This window comes from Anomalospiza imberbis, chromosome 19 (genome assembly GCF_031753505.1).
Source record: "Anomalospiza imberbis isolate Cuckoo-Finch-1a 21T00152 chromosome 19, ASM3175350v1, whole genome shotgun sequence".
NCBI lineage: Eukaryota > Metazoa > Chordata > Aves > Passeriformes > Viduidae > Anomalospiza > Anomalospiza imberbis.
The window spans coordinates 672,999-694,622 of NC_089699.1; the positions used below are offsets into that span (position 1 = coordinate 672,999).

General features: G+C 64.2%; 1 protein-coding gene across 3 annotated transcripts; it reads right to left on the reverse strand.

The window, feature by feature from the left end:
- Positions 1 to 1,292: 1,292 nt before the first annotated feature.
- Positions 1,293 to 5,606, reverse strand: CBX8 (chromobox 8). 3 transcript variants are annotated; one of them, XR_011005305.1, is made up of 6 exons: positions 5,451 to 5,606; positions 5,002 to 5,045; positions 4,756 to 4,821; positions 4,591 to 4,681; positions 3,539 to 4,427; positions 1,293 to 1,761 (listed from the first exon to the last, which is right to left on the reverse strand). XR_011005305.1 is itself a non-coding variant. In XM_068209922.1 (5 exons), the coding sequence occupies exons 1-5, from the start codon at positions 5,517 to 5,519 to the stop codon at positions 3,603 to 3,605; spliced, it is 1,095 nt and encodes a 364-aa protein (XP_068066023.1). In that variant the 5' UTR covers positions 5,520 to 5,606; the 3' UTR covers positions 2,524 to 3,602. The 3 variants fall into 3 exon arrangements, 2 of the variants coding, with proteins under 2 accessions (XP_068066023.1, XP_068066024.1); XM_068209922.1 differs by lacking the exon at positions 1,293 to 1,761 and having other exon boundaries at positions 2,524 to 4,427; XM_068209923.1 differs by lacking the exon at positions 1,293 to 1,761 and having other exon boundaries at positions 2,524 to 4,427; positions 4,591 to 4,657; positions 5,451 to 5,604.
- Between the last annotated feature and the right edge of the window lie 16,018 nt (positions 5,607 to 21,624).

Below are 21,624 nucleotides of genomic sequence, written 5' to 3' on the forward strand. Positions count from 1 at the left end.
AGGTCCCTCCCGGTCCCTCCCGGCCCCTCACCTGCGTTCATTGTGCAGTTTTCCAGTGTTCCTGACACTAACGCTAGTGTAGCCCCCCAGCTCTAGGCTGCTTTTAATTTATTTGCAGGAAAACACTAGGAAATGGTTACGTCGGGTGGGGGGTTTTGTATGGCTTTTCCACACTTCTTTTCTAGCATATCAATAAATATTTTTTTAAACTTTTCAGCCTCGTGTGGTCACTGCTCCGGGAGAGCTCCCGTCCCCTCCCTACCCCCGGCACCGCCTGGGGCCGGGCCCTCTCCGCGGCACCGCGTTCCCCGCCCGGGATGCAGCGGGCTGGGGATGAAAGGCTGCAAACGGAGCCGGGGAACGGGAGCGGGGAAAACCCCACCGCTTTCCCTGCGGAGCTGCGTGCCGGACGCAGCCCCTCCCGGCCGCGGGCTCCGCTGCGGCTGGAGCTGCCCCTGCACCGTGAGCGGAGCTCAGGTGCCTCCGCCCGCACCTGCGGGACCGGGACAGGGACCGGCCGGGGGCCGCGCCGGCCTGGCCTGCGGAGGGCGCTGCGCGGCCGCGGCGGGGCGCGGGCCGCGGCCCCCGGGCGCTGCCGTCGGTGCGGCCGTCGGGCGGGAGCTGAGCCCCGCCAGCCGAACGCCCCCGGCCCGGCCCCACCCCCGGCCGCCCGCGGGGCCCCGCGGCCCGTGTGAACGGGCCCCCCCGCCGGGCCGGCGGAGAAAGGCGCCATTGTGCGGCCCTTCCTCCCGCTCCTCCCGGCGCTGGCAGCTCCCGCGGCGCGGGGTCCGCGCCCCACCCGCCCGAGCAGAAAAAGGAGGTTAATGAGGACACGGTTTCAAAAACCCATGAAGCCCCCCACCCCCGCCTGGGCTCCCCGGGCGCGTTCGCACACAAAGGCCGGGCTCGACGGGCAGGGGCCGCCGCGGCCCGACCCGCGCCCCCGCCCGCCCCGTCGGAAGGGCGGAGCGCCGCGGGCCCCGGCCCGGTACCGGGCAGTGGCGTAGCGGCGGCCCCGGCGCCGTTCCTCGGACCGGAGCCGCTCACAGCGGCCGCCACCGCCGCCTCAGGGCACGGCGGGACCCCCGGGGGGGCGCCCAGCCCGCAGGCGACATCTGCGGCCGGAGACCCTCCGCCTGCCCCCCAGCCCCGTCGGCTCCCGGCCCCAGCCCCCACGGCCGCGGCTGTCTCCCGGGAGGGAAGGGGCTGCAGGGCCACCCTCCCCGTCGGGGCCCCAGCGCACCCCACGGTACTCCCAGGCACCCCAGGGCCACAAAGGGAAGCCACACACGTTTCTATTTACAAAGTATATATTTAAACTGACATAAAAAGCAGGTCTCATATGGACATTCACGGCTGGCAGAAGACACGTAGTTAAGCTTCACTTCTGAGACTGAGATTTAGCCAAATCGTTTTTGTACAAGTCTTAGATTTAAATAATTCACACGCACACGCCCGCACACGCACACACGCAGGGTACACGTCGCTATGTACAGACACACAGATACGCCCACAGGTACGGTTTGCTCCAGGTGTGTCGGACACACGGACACGGCGCCGGAGCGAAGCCCCAGCGGGGCAGGAGCGGCTCTGGGCTCTTTGTAAAGGGAAGGATCCTCCGGCCTTGGTAGCAGCAGGAGAACAAACAGCTCAACCCCCTCCTCATCCTCCAACAACACCCGCGTCCCGTGTCAGCACCGGAACCAACGCATCAGCTCTTCGTACAAACCAAGTTAAAAATCTCAATTTTACAAAATATGTCTTAAAAAAAAAAAAAAAAAAAAAAGATAAAGAAGAAAGGAAAAACAAACTGGGAACTGTCAGACACGATGGCTCCCTTTGCACAGCCAATCCAGCATCCTGCCAGGCACCTCATGGGTCCCAAAAGAAGGATGGGGAAGGGAACCGGGCAAGGTGAAGCTGCCGAGGGGCCCTGCAGCAGAGATGGCCCTTGCCCAGCCCCTGCCCTGAGCCCATGTGAGCTCCCTGGGCCAGGGGCCTTCAGCAGCTCGGGGACAAGGGGCCCTGGCGCAGTCCCAGCCCTCAGGCACTGCCGGGCTTGTGCGTCCCATCCGACTGATGCCCAGAGCAAGGCGCGAGGACAGGGCCACCTGCTCCCCCTCAGCCAAGCCACAGCCGGGCCCGGGCTCCCTCCCCTGTCAGGCGGTGGCCGAGCCAGGGGAGCAGCGGAGCCGGGGCACCCCCAGCCCCCCAGCCAGCGGCCAGACTGCTGCAGCTCGCCCAGAGCCCCGAGACCCTCCCTACCCCAGCCAGGGAGGAATCCCAGCTCCGGATCCCAGCCCCGGGAGGAATCCCACGGGCAAATCCAGCATAAAATCCACCCGAGGCGGTGGGGCTGCCCCACACGGGAATATTTCGCCTCTTGGCTATTGTTTAACCACCGTAAGGAAAGGGAAATATTTATTGTCTCTGAATGCATAAAGGTGACCCTGGGATTTGTCAGGGATGTGGATATTACAAAACATTTTATCAAGAGTCTTCCAACAGTCTGAAGTAAACTGATTGGAAATAAAAATAATAATAATCCACTTTCTGTAGCAGAATAAAGTAACTAAATATGGGCAGTGAGATGTTCCCTCCCCAACCTCTCTGGCATTTCAGGAATGTAAACAGAGGGGGATTTTGTTGGGGTTTTTTGTTTTTAGTGGGTGGGGGAACAGAATCAAGCGACCAGACAAAATGAAAACAGATATACTCAGCTCAGTCCCATCTCCCACAGCTGCTACGACAACTCTATTAAAGTGCATTTCAGTATCACCCCTCAGGAACCTTACACACACAAACTCCTCTCCTCTGCAAGAAAAGGGAATTCAAGTTAATACTCCAACACTTTTAGCCTTTTTTATGGGTTTCTGCTTTTCCCCACCCCGACTTTGTAGCAACATGACTTTTTTTGTTAGACTGGAAACACCCCATCCCCAACAACACTGTGAATTCAAGTGCTCACGTCAACTGTCAAGGGCAACAGTCCTGGACACAGCACACTTGATTGTACAAGCAACACCTTAAATCACAATCAAGAAATCCGGGCACTTCGCCCTCCGAGGGAGCAACATGTCCCCCTCCACCATCCATAGCATCATATGAAAAATAATAGTTAAAAAAACCCAGCACATACTTAGCTATGAACACTGTTATGTACACCGGCTCCTGTGGCAGATGCATGAACTCGTTAGTTCTCAGTTTTATTGTCCTTTCTAGGAGCAACTGAGCAGTCACTGTTGTCTCCATTTAAATAAAACAACTCAGAGTTGAAATATATATATATAGATATATATATAAGCATTTTTTCTTAAATAACATATTTACATCTAATAGAAAATATAACTCTAGAGATAATCTTTCCAACGAAATGTAAGACGTGAAAAAAAAAAACAAAAACAAAAGAATGAGTTAATGAATTTAGGACAGTTTCTAAATTCTCTCCAGGACCAAAAACAAAAGAAAAAAATTTAAAGAAAAAAAAAAGGAGGATTTAAAAAAAAAAAAAAAAAAAAAAAAAAAAAGAGAGGCCCACCAAGCTCTACCAAGCTTTTGTCTGGATCTGACTGAAGAAAACCCCAGCACCACCTCCACCAAACTCATCGCTTCTCCTTAAAGAATCCTTGGTCCGTGCTGCTCTCCTTGATGGTGACGGTCAAAAAGTTAGAGGTCACATCAGTTACCACCACCTTCTCCAGGTTGTTGAGAGAGGGGCTCCAGGACTCCTCCTCGGGGTCCCCCAGGATCCTGGAGACGGGGATCCTGGCGATGAGCGAGGGCCGCCCCGCCGGGCCCCCCACGCCGTCGCGGTACAGGCTGCCCACGGCCCCCGGGCTCACGGCGCCGTGCAGGAGCTTGGGCCCGCCGGGGTCCAGCCCCCCCTGCCCCTTGGGGTCCAGAAAGTCCGCACGGTGCTTGGCCAGGCGCGGGGGGAAGGTCTCGGCCCCTGGCTCGGCGCGGTTGGGGCCGGGCAGGGCGCCAGGCAGGTCGGGCTCCTGCCGCCGGGCCAGCTGGATCACGCTGTGTCCAGAGCCAAACTTGGCGGCCCCCGCCGCCGCCTCCTCCATCTTCCTGGCCTTCAGGTAGTCCCCCACCTTGTCCCCCGGGTCCCCCAGTTTCCTCTTGGAGGCATCCAGAGTCTCCGCAAGGTCCTTGTAAAGCTCCTTCCTGGGCTTTGGGCCTCTCTTTTTGGGGGTCTCTCCGGGTTTCTCTTCCACGCGGATCACCCGGTCCCGGATGCCGTCTGCCTTGGGGGTGCTGCTGCTGGAGCTGCCCTGGGGGGCCAGGGCTATGTTTCTCAGTCCTTCCCTAGCCCGGGACGTGGAGCCCAGCTCCTGGGGGGACCTGCCAGGATACGGCACCCGGATCCCCCTGGAAGAGTCACTGCGGAATTCATAGGTTTTGGCTTTGGCTTTTGCCTGGGCCTGCAAAGAAGATAAATCACCCGGTGACTTTATTATCCTGCCATCCGGCTGTGTAATTGCAACTTACAAGAGGCCACCTTTGAGGGGAGCATCCTCGGAGGGGGCCGGGGCGGGACCCCTGCTCTGGCCCGCAGCCCTCACGTGCGGGGTCTGGCCTCCTTACCTTTAGCAGGAAGGTTTTGGGCTTGGGGCCTCGCTTTTTGGGCCCGTAAAGCTCCATTTCTCGCTCCCTAGAGGTGTTAAAAGAACCAAAGCTTCAATTCAGCATAGCTACAAGACAGCAACATATTTACAAGCGCAACTGCTACAGCTAGTAAAGGCCTTGTACCTCTCCTCGAAGGCTGCGAGCAGCCGGGCATCCAGGATGTTCTCCTCAGGTTCCCAAGTGCTGTACCTGGGGGGGAAGGCGGGACGGAGAGAGGGAACAGAATAAGGAGCCAGGAGGGAGCATGACAAATAAAATAAAAACCAGAGGCATAAAGGCTCTCGTTGTGGCACAAAGGGAGAGCAGGGGGTGCAGCCAGCATCCCCCCGGCCCCTGCTGCAGCCCCCCGCGGCCCCACGGGCGACTTACTTCTGCGACCAGCCCTTCCATTTGACCAGATATTCCATGCGGCCCTGCGGATGGGAAGCGAGGGAAATAAATATGCGTGGAGCGAAACCCGCGCCGAACCGCGACAAACCGCCCCGCAACAAAGGTGCCCCCGCAACGCCCCGGGCAGGGAGCGGAACACGGGGCGGGGGTGCAGCGAGGAGGGTGGGGGGGATATGCAACAATGAAAAATAACGCGGATTTCACACACTCACACTCTCACTCACACTCACACTCACACTCACACACACACACACACACACACACACACACCCCAGGCGCGGATTTAACACCGCCCCCCCCAGGCGCGGGGCGCGGAGGGCGGGAGCGGCGGAGCGGAGCCCGCCCCGCGGCGGGGGGGGAGGCAGAGCCGCCCCCAGCGGGCCGGGGCCGGGGTGCGGGGCGCCGGGGGCGCGGCGGGGGGCACCTACTTTGCGGATGCGGCGCTTGAGCAGGGCCTCGGCCGCGAAGACGCGCTCCCCGACGGCCGAGAGCTCCATGTTTACGCGGCCGCTCGCAGCGCAGGGGCGGCCCCGGCGCAGCCCAGACCATAATACTCCGCCCGCTGACGTCACCGCGCCCCCCCCGCGCGCGCCGCGCCGGAGCCGGGTGGAATATTCCGCCCGCGCCGCATTGGCCCCGCCGCGCCCCGCCCGCCGACGTGCGCCGCGTCCCGATGGACCGGGGCGGGGCCTCGGGACGCGCCCTCCGCCACGCCCTCCGCGACACGCCCTCCCCCCGGGCCACGCCCCGCTCGGGGGGACGGCCCCGGGAGGGCGGGAGGGGGCGCGGAGCACAAAGGGGGTTTGTGGAACCGGCAAGGGGCGGGATGGGGTTCCGCGGCCCCCGGGACGGGCCGGGTCGTTCCGCGGCGCCCGGACGGTGCGGAATGGGGTTTCCGCGGCCTGGCCCGCCTACCGGTGGTCGGACAAAGAGAGCGGTGTCAGGGGTGGGAGCGCTCCCGCGCGAACCGCCAGTCGCCGTACCGGCGGAGCTCGCGGTGCCGCGGAGCTGTCCACGGACAGACGTGTTCGCGCGTGCCGCTCGGCGCCGCCGCTGTGGGTACGCGAATCCTGCCCGGCGATGCGGACACGACCGGCAGAATTGGGCACCGCGGCCGCCGGTTTCGTTGTGCCGGCAGCCCCCGGCTGCAGTCCCGGGGGGGGGAGAGGTGACCCGGGGCCAGCGGGGCGGCCCCACGCGGGATTTGATCCATCTCTTGCATTATCTGTCAGCAAACTGGCGAATGAACGTGGCTGCGCTGTGAGGTTGCCAGCCGGTACCGGGGAGGTTGCCAGCCGGTACCCGCACCCCATCCCCGCTCCGGCTCTGCCTCTCGCCCCGCGGCGTGGCGTCGGGACACATCACCTTCTCCCCGAGGCGGCCACGGAAAAACGAGACACGCGCGAGTCGCGGAAAACCGGTGCAGCCTCTGGGAGACAGGAGGTTCCACGCGACCGGTTCTCGCAAGTGGGCAGGGACCGAACCCGCCCCCCACGCCGTCGGTGGGAGGCTCCGGGAGGACCGGGCAGCCCTTCAGCCCGGTCACGCGGAGTGAAGCGGTTTCCGTGTCCGTGGGCAGCGCCGCCGCTGGGCGCTGCCCCGAGAGTGGGACGCACAGCGGGGTGCTGAGCGGGCTCCTACGGCGCCGTTCACGACGGACGAGACCCGACGAAGCCTCTCGTGGATCTTCCCCTCCTGTCCCCACCTCGGTTTCCCCTCCGCTAAGGAGCTCGAAGCAGACCAGCTGCGGGCCTCGGCAGCCGCCACGCTCACGCGTGGGAAACCCACGGCGGGAGTTGCCGCGGGGCTCCGGCCGCGCCTGCCCTCCGGTGAATGAGACCACAGCCGCGCCGACCTGGGGCTGGGGCTACGAGGCCCTTCCCTTTCCCCGGCTGGGGAAGCCGCCCGGGGGGCGCAGGCACCGGAGGTCACCGGCGTTGTTCCACTCCGTTGTTTCCCGGGGATCCTGCCTGCCGCCGCGCCACCCGGGCGGGCAGGGACCTCCAACGGCGGACACGAGTGGGGCCTTGGGACCCCTCAGGGAGCGCCGACAACTGGACCCGCACGGCTCCACGCGGGACGCGGGGGTCGTGTGTCGGGTCTCCGTGGGCAGATCTCTCCTCCCGCCGCCCCCGGCCGAAATGAAATCGCGCTCCCAGGAGGAGGCGAAAGATTCCCACTCTGCGGCTCCCGTGTACTCCCACACCACGCTTGAATCCCCGCGGCCACGGGAGAGGTCGCGACACGCGAGTTCTGCGTGGCGTGGCCGGGCCGGTGGGAAGCACAACCTCCGCGGTCTCCCGGCCCCCGGCGAGCTGCTTCCTGGGAAGTTTTTCGTTAATGTCGAATTAATCGTTGTTAATTAGGGCTGGTCACGGGGCTACTCGTGAATTGGCGTGGACGCGGCTCACTGAACCCCGTTCCTGGGAAGGTGCTTTGAAGAAGACAGAGCCGGCGGCACCGGGCACACGGCCCGGCGGGGGGCGCGAGGCTGTGGGTCGGAAGCTGATCGTGTCCCCCCGGCACGACCGGTGCTGGCGCAGCGGCGCCCATTCCCGTGGCCGTGGGGCTGCCGCTGCCCCGAGCAAGTCGGTGTCTGCCCGGCACCCTGGCTGTCGGTGTCCTCGGTGCACGTTGAAACCGCGGATCCGAGGCCGTGCCGCCCGGTACCAACGCCACACGCGAGCCCTGAGGGGCCGCGTAGCTCCCGACTGTGCAAATGCCTTTGCCCCGTCGCTTGCGCGGAGCTCCGCGGAGCCGCGGAAGAGCCCCAAGGCCACGCGCAGAGGCGCAGAGGGGAGAAGCTGAGGTTCCGGCTGCCTCCCACGAGGGCATCAGCGGAGAAATAGGTCCGTCCTCCCGCCGGAACCCACGCGGAACCCGAGCGGGGCCGGAGCTGCGCCCCGGCTGAGGTGCAGGGGGGGGCAGGGAGAAGGCGGGATGCAAACGAGAACTGAGCGGGGAAAGCAGCGCGGAGCGACCGCCGCCGCGGGGGAACCGCCCGAAGCCCCCGCTCGTGGGTGAGCCGGGGCCGGGGCTGCGGCCACTCGTGGGGGTCTTGGCCCGGAAGGAGAAGTGGGACAGAGCTGCTCCAGCCGTGCGGGACGAGGCAGCGGCGGGCAGGACGGTACCCGGGCAGTTCCTACCGCTGCCGAAGGGTGTCCGGAGATCTCCGCGCCCGGAGCCGGCGGCACTGCGGGGCCCCTCCCGCACAACCAGGCCACCGGGAACAGGAACTGAGCCGGGGCACGGGCAGTCTTTCACGTTCCCAGGGTCAACAGCAGGAGCTGCTTGGGCGCCCCACGGGCTCTCGGCCGGGTGGGACCGCTTATTCCTGCGGCTCCCGTCACCCACACAAGCCCGGGGCCCCGTTCTGCGATCCCGGGACTCGGAGCCGACAAGGGGACAGCTCCGGACCGGCGAGAGCGTGTGCTGCCGCGGCAAACCCTGTTTCCGCCCATTTGACTCCAAAGCATCCTCTCGGCTGCGGGGTCTACGCTCCTCCAGCCCACACGCGTGCGATGAACTCCTCGGGGCTCAGAGGGCTGCTGGGGAGCAGAGTGCCCGGCTCCCCCCTCGGTTCTCTCTGTGCGAAGGATACCACGGCAGCGAATTCTGCAACGAAACCGGGGGGCTGGAGCCCTTCTCGGAGTCGCGCGTGGCGGCGGCGGGGCGAGTGCGCGTGTCCGAGTGCAGCTGAGCCGGGAGAACGGGGCGGCGAGGCGGACTTGGCTCCAACCCAACCGCCGGCACCGTCGATCCCCGCATCGCAGCGGGGCAGTTCCCCGCGACTCCCGTGCGCTCTGGTGGCCGTACTTCAGAAGCTGCTCCGTCCCGCGGCCACCCGCGTCGAGGACGACAGGATCCACCACAACTCCCAACCCGACTCGGCCCGGTTCCCCGGGTGGCCGAGGATGCCGGTGTTCCTCAGAGACCCCTTTATGCACGGTCACGTCCCAGCGCGTCCCCATCTCCTGGGCGATCCCAGCACGGCTCTAGGACCGCGGAGGGGAGCGGGGGAAGAGCAAGTGGACCCCGGCAGAACCCCAAAGCTTGCCCGCTCTCGAAGCGATCCTCCGACCGGGCTGACCCTGGGGTCCCGCGAGAGGCATCCTACAGCCCGGGTACCGCCGCGCAGGGCAGAGCACGCCCCGGAGCCACTTTCCACGCGAGCTCCCTGCTTGCGTGGACATTCCCCTGCACACTCGTGGAGGCCAGCTCCGGATTCCCGGTCAGCCCGGCCACCCGGTTCGGCTGTGGGTTTATCCCTGTTCGGTTCCGTGCCCGAACCATGTAGGAAAACTATTCTCTCCCCCGGTAGCTGAACGGAGCCGGGAGCAGCATCGGCACTTCACTGCCCCACGGACGGGTACCGGGCTGTGCTGACGGTGGGGAGAGGACCCGGGACCTCTCGGCATCGCCGGCACCGCCGGTTCACGGTCCTGTCCGAGACTGGGGTCTCAGCCCGGCCCCCGAGACGCTGCCTTTTCGTTTCCGAGCAGCTCGGGGACAACTGGGGAGACAGCGACCGGCTCCGACCTGCGGCACCGGTACCCCACAGTGCCGCCGGCGTTGCTGCCGTGTAGCGCGGGGAGTATCCGGTCCGAGGAGAGGAGATCTCGGGTGTGCCCATGCAGCGGCGACGCCGACGGTCTATAAGACTCCAGAAATTCTCGTGCGAGTAAGTTTTCGTGTCGAGATATTTGACATCGAATTCACGACTGAGCAGGGCTTCCCCGGCGACTCCGGAGGCGACGTGGCGACGGCAGGCAGCGTGCCCCCCTGGACACTGCTCAGGTCCGGCCGACGTCTGGAAGGACATCGGCTACGGTTGCTGCCCTTTCTCCCGGGACCGAAGGGGGCTGGCGGAGCCGCGGAGGGATCTCGGCGTGGATGGACACAGAGGGAGCGAGAGGTTCCCGGCTTCGGGGACTCCACCGATCACCTGGGCAGAGAAACTACTCTCTGGCCCTTCGATCGTTATTGCCCGGTTACGGAGGCTTTGGCCACTCAGCGAAACGACCGCCCCGATGAGATGCAGTTCAGCGCCCGTCCCGGTCGGGTCTCGCCGCCGCCCCGGAACCGAGCCGCACATCATCCCCGGGGCAGTCGGTACTGAGGACCGTGGCGGCCAAGCTCCTCTGATGTTCCACGGCCCGCCCGGGAAGCGGCGGACACAGCCCGGCCGCGTCCCGACAGTGCCGCACGGAAACGCTGCACTTCCCGGCGCGTCCCCGCCGGCCCGGTGAATTCCAGGTGCTTTCCATAGGTGGCACCGTCCTCCTGGAAATGGCGGCTGCGGCCTCAGCGCAACCGGCGGCGTTCCTGCCACCCCAGGGGGGCACTGCCGCCCCCCCGCACCGCCGGTTCAGCGAGGCGGAGCGCCCGCAGGAGCCCCCGGGAGCTGTGCCAAGCCCCGGGGCAAAGCGCGGGGCTTTTTCCCTCTGCGGTCCCTACGGCGGAGAGAAGCCGCTGTTCTTTCCAGGAGCACAGACCCACGAACGCTGGCGTGTCTCCCGCATCGGCCTAGCTCGTGGGAGAGGCCCACGCGTGTCCTGCAGCCACCGGTTCTTGGGGGCGGCGTGCCCTGAGCCCCCGCTCCGGCGAGACTGAACGGCGGAATCCCCGCGCGGTTCCCTGCAGGGAGCGCCCACGGAGCGCCCCGACGGCAAAGCGTCCGTTCTCCAGGCGTGCCGTCACATACCCGGAGCCCCTCGTCACCCACGGCGCGGCAGCTCCCCGGGTCGCCTCGAACCGCCTGGGCGGGGGAAGTGCCGCTCCCGGGGGCGACGGGCCGGGGGGCGTCGTTTATCGCCCGCTCCAGGCTCCGAGCGCTCCGCACAAAAGATCTTTTGTTCCCGGGGGTTCTGAATTTGCTCATTATTTGTAGGAACATAAACACGAGCTGTTTGCGGATGGGGAGAGGGAGGAACCGGCTCGAATACGGCATGGGGCGAGGAAACGGGAATGTTCGGGGTGTTCCTGCACTCCGTCTAGTCGGCGCCTCCGTGCTGCCGGCTGCTGATCGCGCAAGGACGGCAGAAGGACGGATCTGTCCCTGCAGCGGCCACGGGAGTGTCACGTGTGGGCAATGGCCACGCGAGGGCCCCGCCAGGGCGGGACAGAACGCGGTGCGCGGCCCAACGGCTCCGGTGGCCACGGCCCCATCGCGGGGGGAACTGAGCTGGGATGTGACAAATGAGACGAAGTGCGACTCGAGCCGCCCGGGGCTACCGCTAACCCCGTCTTTCACCCAGTCCATTTCTGTCCCGGCTCCGTCCCTGCCTGTCCCCGCCCGTTCCCACCGTCCCCGCCCGCGCGCGCGCAGCCCCGCGACTCCGCTTTTAACAAAAGCAATTAGAGGTAAAACGCTGCTCATTTGCATTCCGCTTAATGACCGGCGGCGGCTTCCGCGGGGCGGGCGGGGTCCGGCGGCGGCGGCGGCGGGCCCGGGCCCGGTGGGGCGGGGGGCGCGGCCCGGCCCCGCCCGCGCCGAGGCCCCGCCCACCGGGCCAAGGTAGGCGCTGTATTTAGGTTCATGCCCTTATATGGTGATGCGCGCGGCGCCCCGCGGACGGCGCGCACCATATAAGGAAGCGGAGCCGGGGCCCGGGTGAGCTGGTGAGCGCTGATTGGCCCGCCCGTATCGCAGCAACGGCTCTGGCGGGGGGAGCGGCCCCGCGCCCCCCCGCCCCCGGCCGCGACCCCCGCGGGCACCGAGCGGGGACGCCCCGCTCCCACCGGGACCCCGCCTACCGTGCGCCCCCCACCCCGCCCGGTGCTGCTCCCGCCTCGCTGCCCCTTCCCGACCCCGGGCTCCCGACCCGCCATCTCGCCACGGGTCTTCCGTGGACACCGACGGCACTTGGGAGCCTACGGCGCTCCCGAAGTGCAGCGGGACCACCAGTCCCCTGTCTCCGCAACGCGGGGCACGGAGGAACCCGACCGTGCCTGTCCCACTTGCGGCAGAGCACCTGGAGGGACCGCGGGCTAGGACAGCCGGCGGGACGGGGCGGTCCCGTCGCTCCGCGGAGCGGGACCTTGCGTAGGCAAGGGGGAAACGGGTCCCGGCGCTGCACGGACTGGGGTGACCCCGGTCTGAAGCACAAAGATCGGGTGACTTTACGGAGGAGGGCGGCCGGGGGGACAGCGCTGGGCGAGGTATTCGCAGAAGGCAGCGGCGCCCTTTGCACCGGGCACGGCGCGGACGGCGGCTTCCGCGCACGCGGGCGCCACCCGTGATGCGCGCACCCACGGCGCGGAAAAGCGCCTTCAGTGTCCAGCCGCCACGGTGCGGACCGGCCGCAGGGGAAGGTTCTCCCGCTCTCCGATGGGGAAAGGACTACCCCATCTCGGCTCCCACAGTCCCGTTCTCGGGACATCCCCTCACCCCACGGACACCCGCGAAAACCACCGGCGGGGAGGGAACCTCCAGTAGCGCAGGCAACAGCCGCGCACCCACGCGTGTGGGCTCTTGCCCTGCGGGCAGGCTCCGGGAGGAAGCTACCGTGACAGGCGGGGGGCGGCAACACGGTGCAGCGACACCGGGTCGAGTTTTCGTTGCGGCTTCGCGGCGGAGCCGATGCGTTGCCAAGTCGCGGCCGCACGGTACCGCGTGCCCGCGGCCCGATTATTTTTCTATATTTTATTTTTATTTTATTTAAAACCGAAAGCAAAACCGGGCGCTGCGAGAGCGGCTTCGGGGCTGATGCTCCTCCGGCGTGTCGAGCTGCGGGAGATGACCGGCCGCCCCTCCGCCGCGCCCCCCGGGGCTCGGACTCGCCGCTGCTTCGGCGGGCACCGGGCGGGGGCTGCGGGCACGTGCACGGCGGTACGGGCCGGGCGCGCTCGGGGCAAGTTGCCCCGCGCCCCCAGCGAGCCGCAGGTGAGGCCACACACCGGGCACCACGGGCTCTGCTCCGCCCCCGCCGCCCTGCGGAACCTCCGACCGTGCCCCGCGCCGCCTGCCCCGGGGCTCCCCTGGGAGGGGGGGGGGCGACGGGGAGGGCTGCGCCGCTTCCTCGCCGTCCCCCCCACCATGGCAGGATTCAGCGGGCTCCGCCGAGCAGCCATTTTCTGCAGCTGCTTCTCTACCAGAGCTCAGCCGGGCGGCGGGACCGGGCGGCGGCACAGCCCAGGGGACCCCCGCCCCGCTGCCCTCCGCCGGGACGGGCGCCCCGAGCCCGGGCGGGCGGGGCCGGGGGTGGCCGGGCTACGCCGCAGGGCTCGCCGTGACAATCCCACCCTTTCCCCGCCATTTTGTTACTGTGCTGGCGTTTTCCCAAAGCAGAGACTGAGCGGGAGCCTTGGGAACGGGCCCCCGTTGTGCCGGGGCGGACGCCCCCCGCGATCCGTGTCCCCGTTCCCTCCCACCCCCGCCGCGCCGCACCTGGCAGCGGGGCTGGTCCCGGGACGCGCGGCCACCGCCGGCACCTTCCCACCGGGATCACCTCGCTCCCCTTCGCGCCCCGCGCCCGCGGCACCCGAGGGTCGTGACTGCCCGGATCCGTGCAGGACCCTGTCACGCGGGGCTGGCGCCGAGTCCCGGGCCGCTGGCCCCAAGAGGAGGATGCCGGAGCGCGGTCCCCGTCTACCCTTTCCGATGGACCGGGGACGCGGGGCTGGTCACCGCCTTCCGCCCACCCCATGGACAGCGCAAGTGCCCTGACGGCCGAGGGGACAGTCCCATCGGGGAGGGTCCGTCGCGGGGCCGTACCGCCCGGCAGAGCACCCTTCAGCCTTGCCCGGTCTCGGTGGCGGTCCCGGCTCTCCGCGGGACCAACCCAGGCTCCCTCGCGGGAAACCGTGAGGAGAGTGGTTGGTCCACGCGAGGCCGGGCACCCCGTCGGGGCTTACGGCATGGCCAGACCGCCGAGGAAGGTGGCAGGGGAACAGAGGGAGGTGGTCGGGACGAACCGCGGGACAGCACTGGCGGCGCGGGGACGGGCGGGCGGAACAGCGAATGCCCCGACGGGGGCGGCCGGTCCCTCCACCCGCGCGGGGTTGATGAGCGCCGGCTTGACACCAACCACAGAACCCCGCCGGTGGGTGCACGCCCCTCTCCCACGGCTGTATTCCCGGCTCGGGGGAGGCGGTCGGATGTGACACTACGCGGGGGACCCCGGCGCGGCGGCGACGGATGCCCCGTGCAATTGGGAGCGGAGCGCGGCGGGGCCGGTGCGTGCCCCGGGCTGGGCCTCCGGAGCCGAGCGGCGGCGGAGGGCGGAGAAGGAGCGGGGAAGGAGGGGGCTCCTGCAGTGCTGCAATGCAGCGCCGCGCCGAGCCCGCCGGCCCGGCCGCGCTCCGCCGCCCGTCACTGCGGCAATGCGGATGGAAGCCCCGCCCGGGCTGGGCCGAACCGGTCCGGGCATCCCCTGCCTGGTCGGGCCGCACCCTGCACCAGACGCGCCGGGCTGCCGCTCTCCCCCGCTTCCTCGGCCCCGTTTCGTTTTCCTCCTGCCCCTGCCGGGGCCGCGGGACGTTTCCTCCCGCGGCGGGACGCAGCCGGCTTGTGTCCCCAGGATCGCCCGCTGGCCCTGTGTATGGGGGCTCGGAGGGACCCTCATCCTGCCTCCGGTGCGGAACGCCGGCGGACGCCGCCAGCAGCCACCCTGGGGGCCCCCTCCAGCACCCCGGCTTCTCTCTGCGTCTCCCCTCGACGCCGGGACCTGCAAAGCCCGCGGTGCTGCACCTACTCGGGGCGGATCCCTGGTCTCTGCCCTGCTCCGTTCCAGCTTCTCCCGGGAGAATCTCCCTCCTCCCTACCTATCCTTCGGGCCCCCCACGGTCTCTGTGTCCCCGTCTCCTTCTCCTTGTCCCCGCTGACCCCTCTGCTCAGTCCAGCAGCAATCAGCGCTGCGGGGCCCCACGCGGGGTGGGGGTCCCACCTCGGAATCGCAGCACCGCGGCCGCTCGTGGGAGCACCCGGTGAGAGGGAGCCCCACGCCGCAGCCGCCTCTCCCCCCTTCCCGAGCTGCCCGTGTGTGGTGATGTGCGGGCAGCGCCCTGGTGAGAAGGGATTATTCAGCTTGTAAAAGCCACTGATAAAGGCACAAACCCAGCAGGGCACGGCGGACCATGAGGTGCATAAAATATCGGGGCTTAAGACTGGGGGGCCACTACAGCCCCCCACTGCCCACCCCTGTCCCACAGGCTCTGGATCACCCCCCTCTCTGTTCGACTTTTGCCGCAGCAACTTGAGGCTGGATCCAGGAATTATCTCCCAGCCATGCCAGGCAAACAGGGTTCTGCCCTCCCACCTGGATGTTTTTTTTCTGACGCGGTGAAAATGGCACCGCATTCCAGCTCCAGCTCCTGCTGGTGCGGACTCAGCCGCTGGATCCTGCCATGTCTGCATTTACTGGATGAAAACTCAGCCGAGCCCCTGAATTTCTTCCCTGGGAGAACTTCACGGGCTGATCAAGATGTCCTTAACCTTCCCTTCGGGAGGCCGGGCATCCCCGCGGCTCACTCTGGGGGTCCCCGCGCCCCCGCCATCCCTCCGTTTCTCCCCGACTCCTCTCCAATATTTCAATGTCTCTTCTCAGCTACCGGAGGCTGTTCCACGCGAAAGCGGGCTCACCAGTGCCACACACCGAGCAGTACCGCCGCCCCGCTCTGCCTTCGGTCCCCTGCACACGCGAGGTGCCTTCACCGGCGGCGGAGCCGCCCCTCCCCTGTGCCTGTCCCTGTCCCTCTCCAGTGCCACAGCTCCCGCTGGCACCGAGAGAGCGGCGGTACGCGGCGGTGCCCGCCGCGGAGCTTTGTTGGGAACTCCTCGGCCAGTGCTGAATGCGTCCGGGTGCAGAGAGACCCCTGACCGCAAACCGGGTGCTGGCTGGGGACCCCCGTCCCCCGGGCAGCTTCAGCTCTGGCTCCTCGACTTCTCCTGCCATGGCTCCTCTCCGGGAGCAGGGAAACGAGGACGCTTCGAGAGCCCTTTGAGAGCTCGCCCTGCCACGGCGGGGGAGCGTCCCGGGACCCCCCAGAGGCGGCTGAGTCCTTCAGCCCCGCACCGAGCGGCTGCCGGGCTGGTTCTCTGCAACAACCTCCGCTCATCGCAGCCCCTTCTGTGACCGAGCCCCTCGCAGGACGCGGTCCCAGGCACCCCCACGCAGGTTCCCCGCCCCGTGGAAGTCCAGCTCTCAGCGGGCTGTGCTGAGCCCCCGGCCGGCCGCTCGTAGCCCACGGCCACGGGGGTGCTGCTGTTCACGGCCCCTGTGCCGGCCCCCGGCTCTGCGTCCTCATGTCCCAGCACTTGGGACGTGGCACCAGCGGCCATTCTCGGTCACGGGGACCGTGGGCGGCGAGGGGGGGGCGGCACGGGGCAAAGGCAGGAGGAAAGAAAGCAAAGTTAAATTTGACAGCCCGAGAGCAGAGACACAATGTCACATACTCAGGCATGAGATGGAAGGAATTCATTCCTGTGATAATGCTCGTCCCTGCTCAGCCGCTGCTGCTGAACCACAAATTGCTGCTTGCAGCACAAAATATGGAAATAGAATATATCAGATTAGACGCCTTCTTGTTGGGGCTCTGCTCTAGGAGTTATTTCTAAGTCCGGAGAGTTAAAGCATCTTCAAGCAGCAGAGCATCAAACCCTTAGAAAGTGGGTCTGCTTCAGGTGGCGGAGCTACAAAAGGAAAACCATCAGGAAATCGCTACCGTGGAGCCAGTGAAAGATTTTTCAAAGCAGAGAGAGAGACACCCAGGGAGGGCTCTTCCCACCTCGGGTTAAAAATGGCTCAGGGTCAGGTTGAGCCCTTAAACTCGAGATAAGGCATCGTTCCACCAGCCGCCGGGGAGAGGGGTGGCACCGCTGGTGTCCGACCACCGCAGCCTCTTCTCTGCACAACCCACCGCGAATCCCCTGGTTTGTCTATTGCTGGTGACTGCATGTGCCAGAAGAACGCAGGCGGAAGGAGGACAATGTCACGGCTGGATCCAGTGCACATTCCTGATGCTAAAATGACAGCCTGGCTTGCACCGCACGGTGAATGGGTGGGTGTAGACAACGCTTCAGCCTTCATTTTTCAGCGGTGTGGAAATACTAACGTGTGGAAATTAACGTTTCCAACATATGTGAATATTGCAATTTATTTTGTGTTTTGAGATGCTTCGGTGGCTCCTTGATACCGAGCAAACTTTCCCTTCCTTGACCTTGTATTTGGTATTAATAAGAATGTGACGCTCCATTGTTTTTTAATTTCAGACAAAATATAAAATATTTCTTCCCAAGCAACTCCCCGAACTTGAGGAGCCCGATCCCCTCAGAGACACCGGCAGTGGGAAGGGGCATCCGCCTCCGGGGTGCAGGAGATGGGGTGGCACCAGGTCGGGGACCCAGAAATTCAGAGGGGGAACCCTCCTAACCCTCATCTTCTGAAACACCATGCCCAGTCGATCACAAAGGACATTTTCAGGGGGTCGGGACCGCTCTCCCCAACGCCGAGGCCGAGGGCTGCCCGGCCCTCTGCCGCTCCCCGCGTTCCCCGGCGCGGTTTGCCGCCCCTTTCCCGGCGTGCCGCCCGGGGATGAGCCCTTTCCGCATGGCACAGCCCACGCCCGGCGTGGCCATTTTAGCCCGCATTCGCCCTCGCCGCTGCTGCAGCCCCGCTCGCCGCCCCCCGCCGCTTCCTCGCTCTCTCCAGCGGCTGCGGACAGGTCCCGCCCTGGGGCTGGCGTGACACGGTTCCGCGGAACATCCCCCGGAGCAGCCCGGTCCCACCGGCTGCCCCCGGGCTGAGCGCTCTCCCCCCGCCAGCGGCGGCACCGCCAGCGGCGGCACCAGGGAAACATTGAGCCCTAAATTGCTGTTCGCAGCTCTGGGAGCTGCCCCGGCGCTGCTGGGGTGTGCGTGTGACATTTGAGTCATCCTGATTTTCCTATTCTTGTGTTTCATAAACGAAGTGACACCTTCCCCTGCTGGGCATCGGGGAAGGGGGCAAACCCGGAATCCCTGAGCCCTTTCCTGGAGCAGGTTGTTCCCTCCGTGGCTCATTTCACAGCCATTACCGAACACCACCATCCCTTGTCCTGGACATCCCAGATTCTTCCGTGCTGAAGACCATGACGAAGCACCCAGGGGCTTCCCAATTCTCAAACACAAAAAATTCCCGACCAGAATTCCTTGCTCAGCATAGTCTTAATATCAAAATTAAATACATGTTTGTTAAAGCTTCCATCAGCTCAGACCCTCCATCCAGGCTTCTGTTAATGCATTTTCTAATAATAATCCAAGTCCTCACCCTGGCTGCTACAGCAGAGCAGCAACACCTCTGAAAGGTTTAGAAAGGTATCCCCTTTCTCACCTCCAACTAAAACCTTCTGAGTGAAGCAGCTATTCCTTCTATCCTGTGGAAGCTGTGTCCACATGCAGGCCACGGCAATGCATGAACTCCCTGGAAAACGGGAATGTGGCCATGCACCCCACTTCTCAGGAGCTTCCTGGGACAGAGCCTGCAGCACTGGCTGGGTCAGCCTCGCTGACTTGGCTGGGTCAGTTCCTGTCCCCTCACCTGGTGCCAGCGCCGTTTGGGTGCTGCTGTTTGGCAGGGCTCTTGGAGGGTTTGGGGACCCCGGAGGGTTTGGAAATCCTGGAGGGTTTGGCAGTTGGTGATCAAATTTCCTCTCTCCCCACCCTGGAAGAGCAGGGCCTGCTGCCAGCAGGGCGGCCCAGGGACGGCACAGCCCGGCTGCCCCAGTCCTGGCTCCCGGGACCCAGGGTGCTTCCTGCTGTGTCACACAGCATGTTTTATATGCCTGCTCCTTCGATAAAAATAAATCTTCGTGTTTGCAGTTTGCTTTAAACTACATCAAGGTGTCAGCTGAACTGACGGCTCCTCTGAGAAACGACCTCAGGAAGTGCTGGCAAATGGCTCTGGGGTGAGCCTGGGACTTCGCCCTGACACGGGAGGCACCAGCGGCTCTCAGCCCGCGGGGAGGAGACCCCGGCCACCCTCAGCCCTGCCAGGGCCTGGCCCAAACTTCCATCATTGCAGAGACCCTCATTTCTCTCCCGCTTGCACCCAAAGGTCTGTCCTGCAGTGACACCCCTTCAGTCTCCTCCAGTCTCCGCACGCTGGCACAGATCCAGGGATGGCTCCCATGAGCAGCTGCACCTCCCTTTCCTCCTCCCTTTCCGATCCCTCTTCCAACCCACCACCAACCTCTCTCCCCTCCCTGGCAGGCTGCACACACCTGACCACAGCCACCTCTGCCCCTCTCTCAAGTCCCCCATCTTGTCCCCCTCTCCTGTCACTCCCTGCAGCAACCAAGGGGGTCCCTACTGAGGAGTGCAGTGAGGGCGCCCTGGGAACTCAGCCCCGGTCTCCATCCTGCTGCCTGAGGCTGGGCCATGCCACAGACCTTGGCTAGGTCAGACAGTGCTGCCCCAGCCACATCCTGAGTGGGTGAGATGCTTCAATTTGCCTGCAATGGGATCCTCCCCAGCTCAGGGTGCAGCAGGAGCTTTCCCAGGCACAGGGGATCATCAAGAGCCACTCCACAAGGCTCTGGAAGCACCTGGAGATGGTCTGGGCTGTGCTGCCTCTGTGCAGCTGCCTTCCTCTTCTGGTGCAAACGTAAACAGAGCTGTGTCCTTGTGGCTGTCTCTGACAGATCTCACATGAATCTGGGCTGAGTCCAAATGATCTTAGCTGTGGAGAGACTGAGAATTTCCCACTACCAGGCTTTTTTGACTGCTCAAACCAGAGGCAGCTCTGTGGGATGGGGGAGATGATGAAGTTTAGGGCTGGGCTGAAGTGGGGGATCCCCCTCTCCATCCCCTTGCCAGTAGTCCCAGTTTGGTGAGAGGGCTGCACCTCCCACAGCCACTCTCCCACACACAGGGACACCAAGCCCAGCAAAAGCCAGTAAACCCCCTCAGTGGCTGCTGGATCAGCCCCACAGATCCAGTTTTAGGTAAAATTGTTTCTAGCAGCTGTGTATGGCTGTGCTCAAAGGGACAGTCAGAGAAAAACACAACCTAAGCAGTGGCCTTACCTCCCAAAATGTGGCCATGAATGTTTTACCTTGTGGCTGACTTCTCCAACAGGGGATGGCTGCTGAGATCACCACATTCAGCAAAGTCACACCCACACCTCCTGACACTGCACAGCAAAACCAGAGAAGAATGGGAAAATAAAGGAAAAATCCCACAAAATGCACACAATGGATGCGTGGAGGAGCTGCCCCCATCCCATACATGATCAAAAGCACTGAGTGCCCCAAATGCCAGGGAAATCTTCTACTTCCCACTGTATACACCCACCCCCACCTTCTGCCCTTCTTGAGGAGAAGCTCCTGTCCCATTCCCAGTCTGGAGCTGAAGTCTGGATTCATTCTCAGACTGGACCTCCCAGTTCCCACAAGACTGATTCTCACTCTGATTAAAACACATCAGCTCTGTTTTATGTTTATTGAACATCCTTCTTCATTACAGCATCCTCACGCCATGGAGGGAGCCCTTCCACCCAGCCCTGGGGCCCACATTGCCACTGTGCCAGGTCGTTGCCTGGGGATGGTGTTTCCATCACTTTCCGTGGAGCAGGGATCCCACTGACACCTCCTGAAACCACACAGGGCCACGGCAGCTGCTGGAGATGGAGCTGGATTCCAGCCTGGTGCTGCTGCTGACGCTGGTACCACTGTGGGGAGGGGAGAACCTGAAAGGATCAGCACAGAGCTGCAGCCCCTCCCTGTGCACGGCCGTGGATCCATCAGGCCCTTTCAGAAGGGCTCAAAGACGAACACAAATTCTCCTTTTACATCAGCAAATGTTTGTCTGGAATGAATCCAAACCAAGCAGAGGTTAACACATTCCTGGGAAACACATTAAATGTAGCGCACACCAGTCTTCCTAATGGAGCGTGGTGACGCTGCATCTCGCCCTGGATCACTCTGATAACCATTGCAAGTCACCGTGGACTCCACATTAATTTGCTCAGTAACAGGCATTTAGGTTTGATGCATTTACTGGGGAAAGAGAGTGGCAGGAATAAGTAATTCATATCCAAACATTTCATCTCTCCCAGCCAACCGGCCCAGCGAGGGAAGGGCGCAGCTTTTAAACCAGTAACTACTTATCTCACCTTTCACAGCACAGGAAGCTGCTGGAGTTGTGATAAACATGATCAAACTATTAAAGCAAGAAATATCTGGCCGTGTGGTTTCCGGGAAATGGTGCCTCAAACCAACCACGGCTGCTGCCGGCACAGACGGTGCTTCAGGGGCTTCTGCAGCCCTGGAGGTGCTGGGTGCAGGGAGGCAGCTCAGAAACACGCGCTCAGAGGGACAGTGTTCCCTTAAAAACTGGCAACACAACACCCTCCATTTTCAGAAATGCTAATGAGCTGAGCTAACTGCAAACCTGCAGCAGTTATTAATTGCCCAGAGCCTCGCACACCTACAGCCCAGGGAAGGGAGCTGCTGAGCCAGCTCGCCGTGGCAGCGATGCCCAGGCTCTGGCCCGGAGCCTGCAAGCCCACGTTCAAAGACACAACCTGCTGTTTGTGAGAAACCCCGCTGGTTTCATCCACCTTTGTCTGGCTAAAGAGCAAGTTGTGCCCTGGCAGCCGCCCTGCCCCGAAGCCGTGGCCCAGC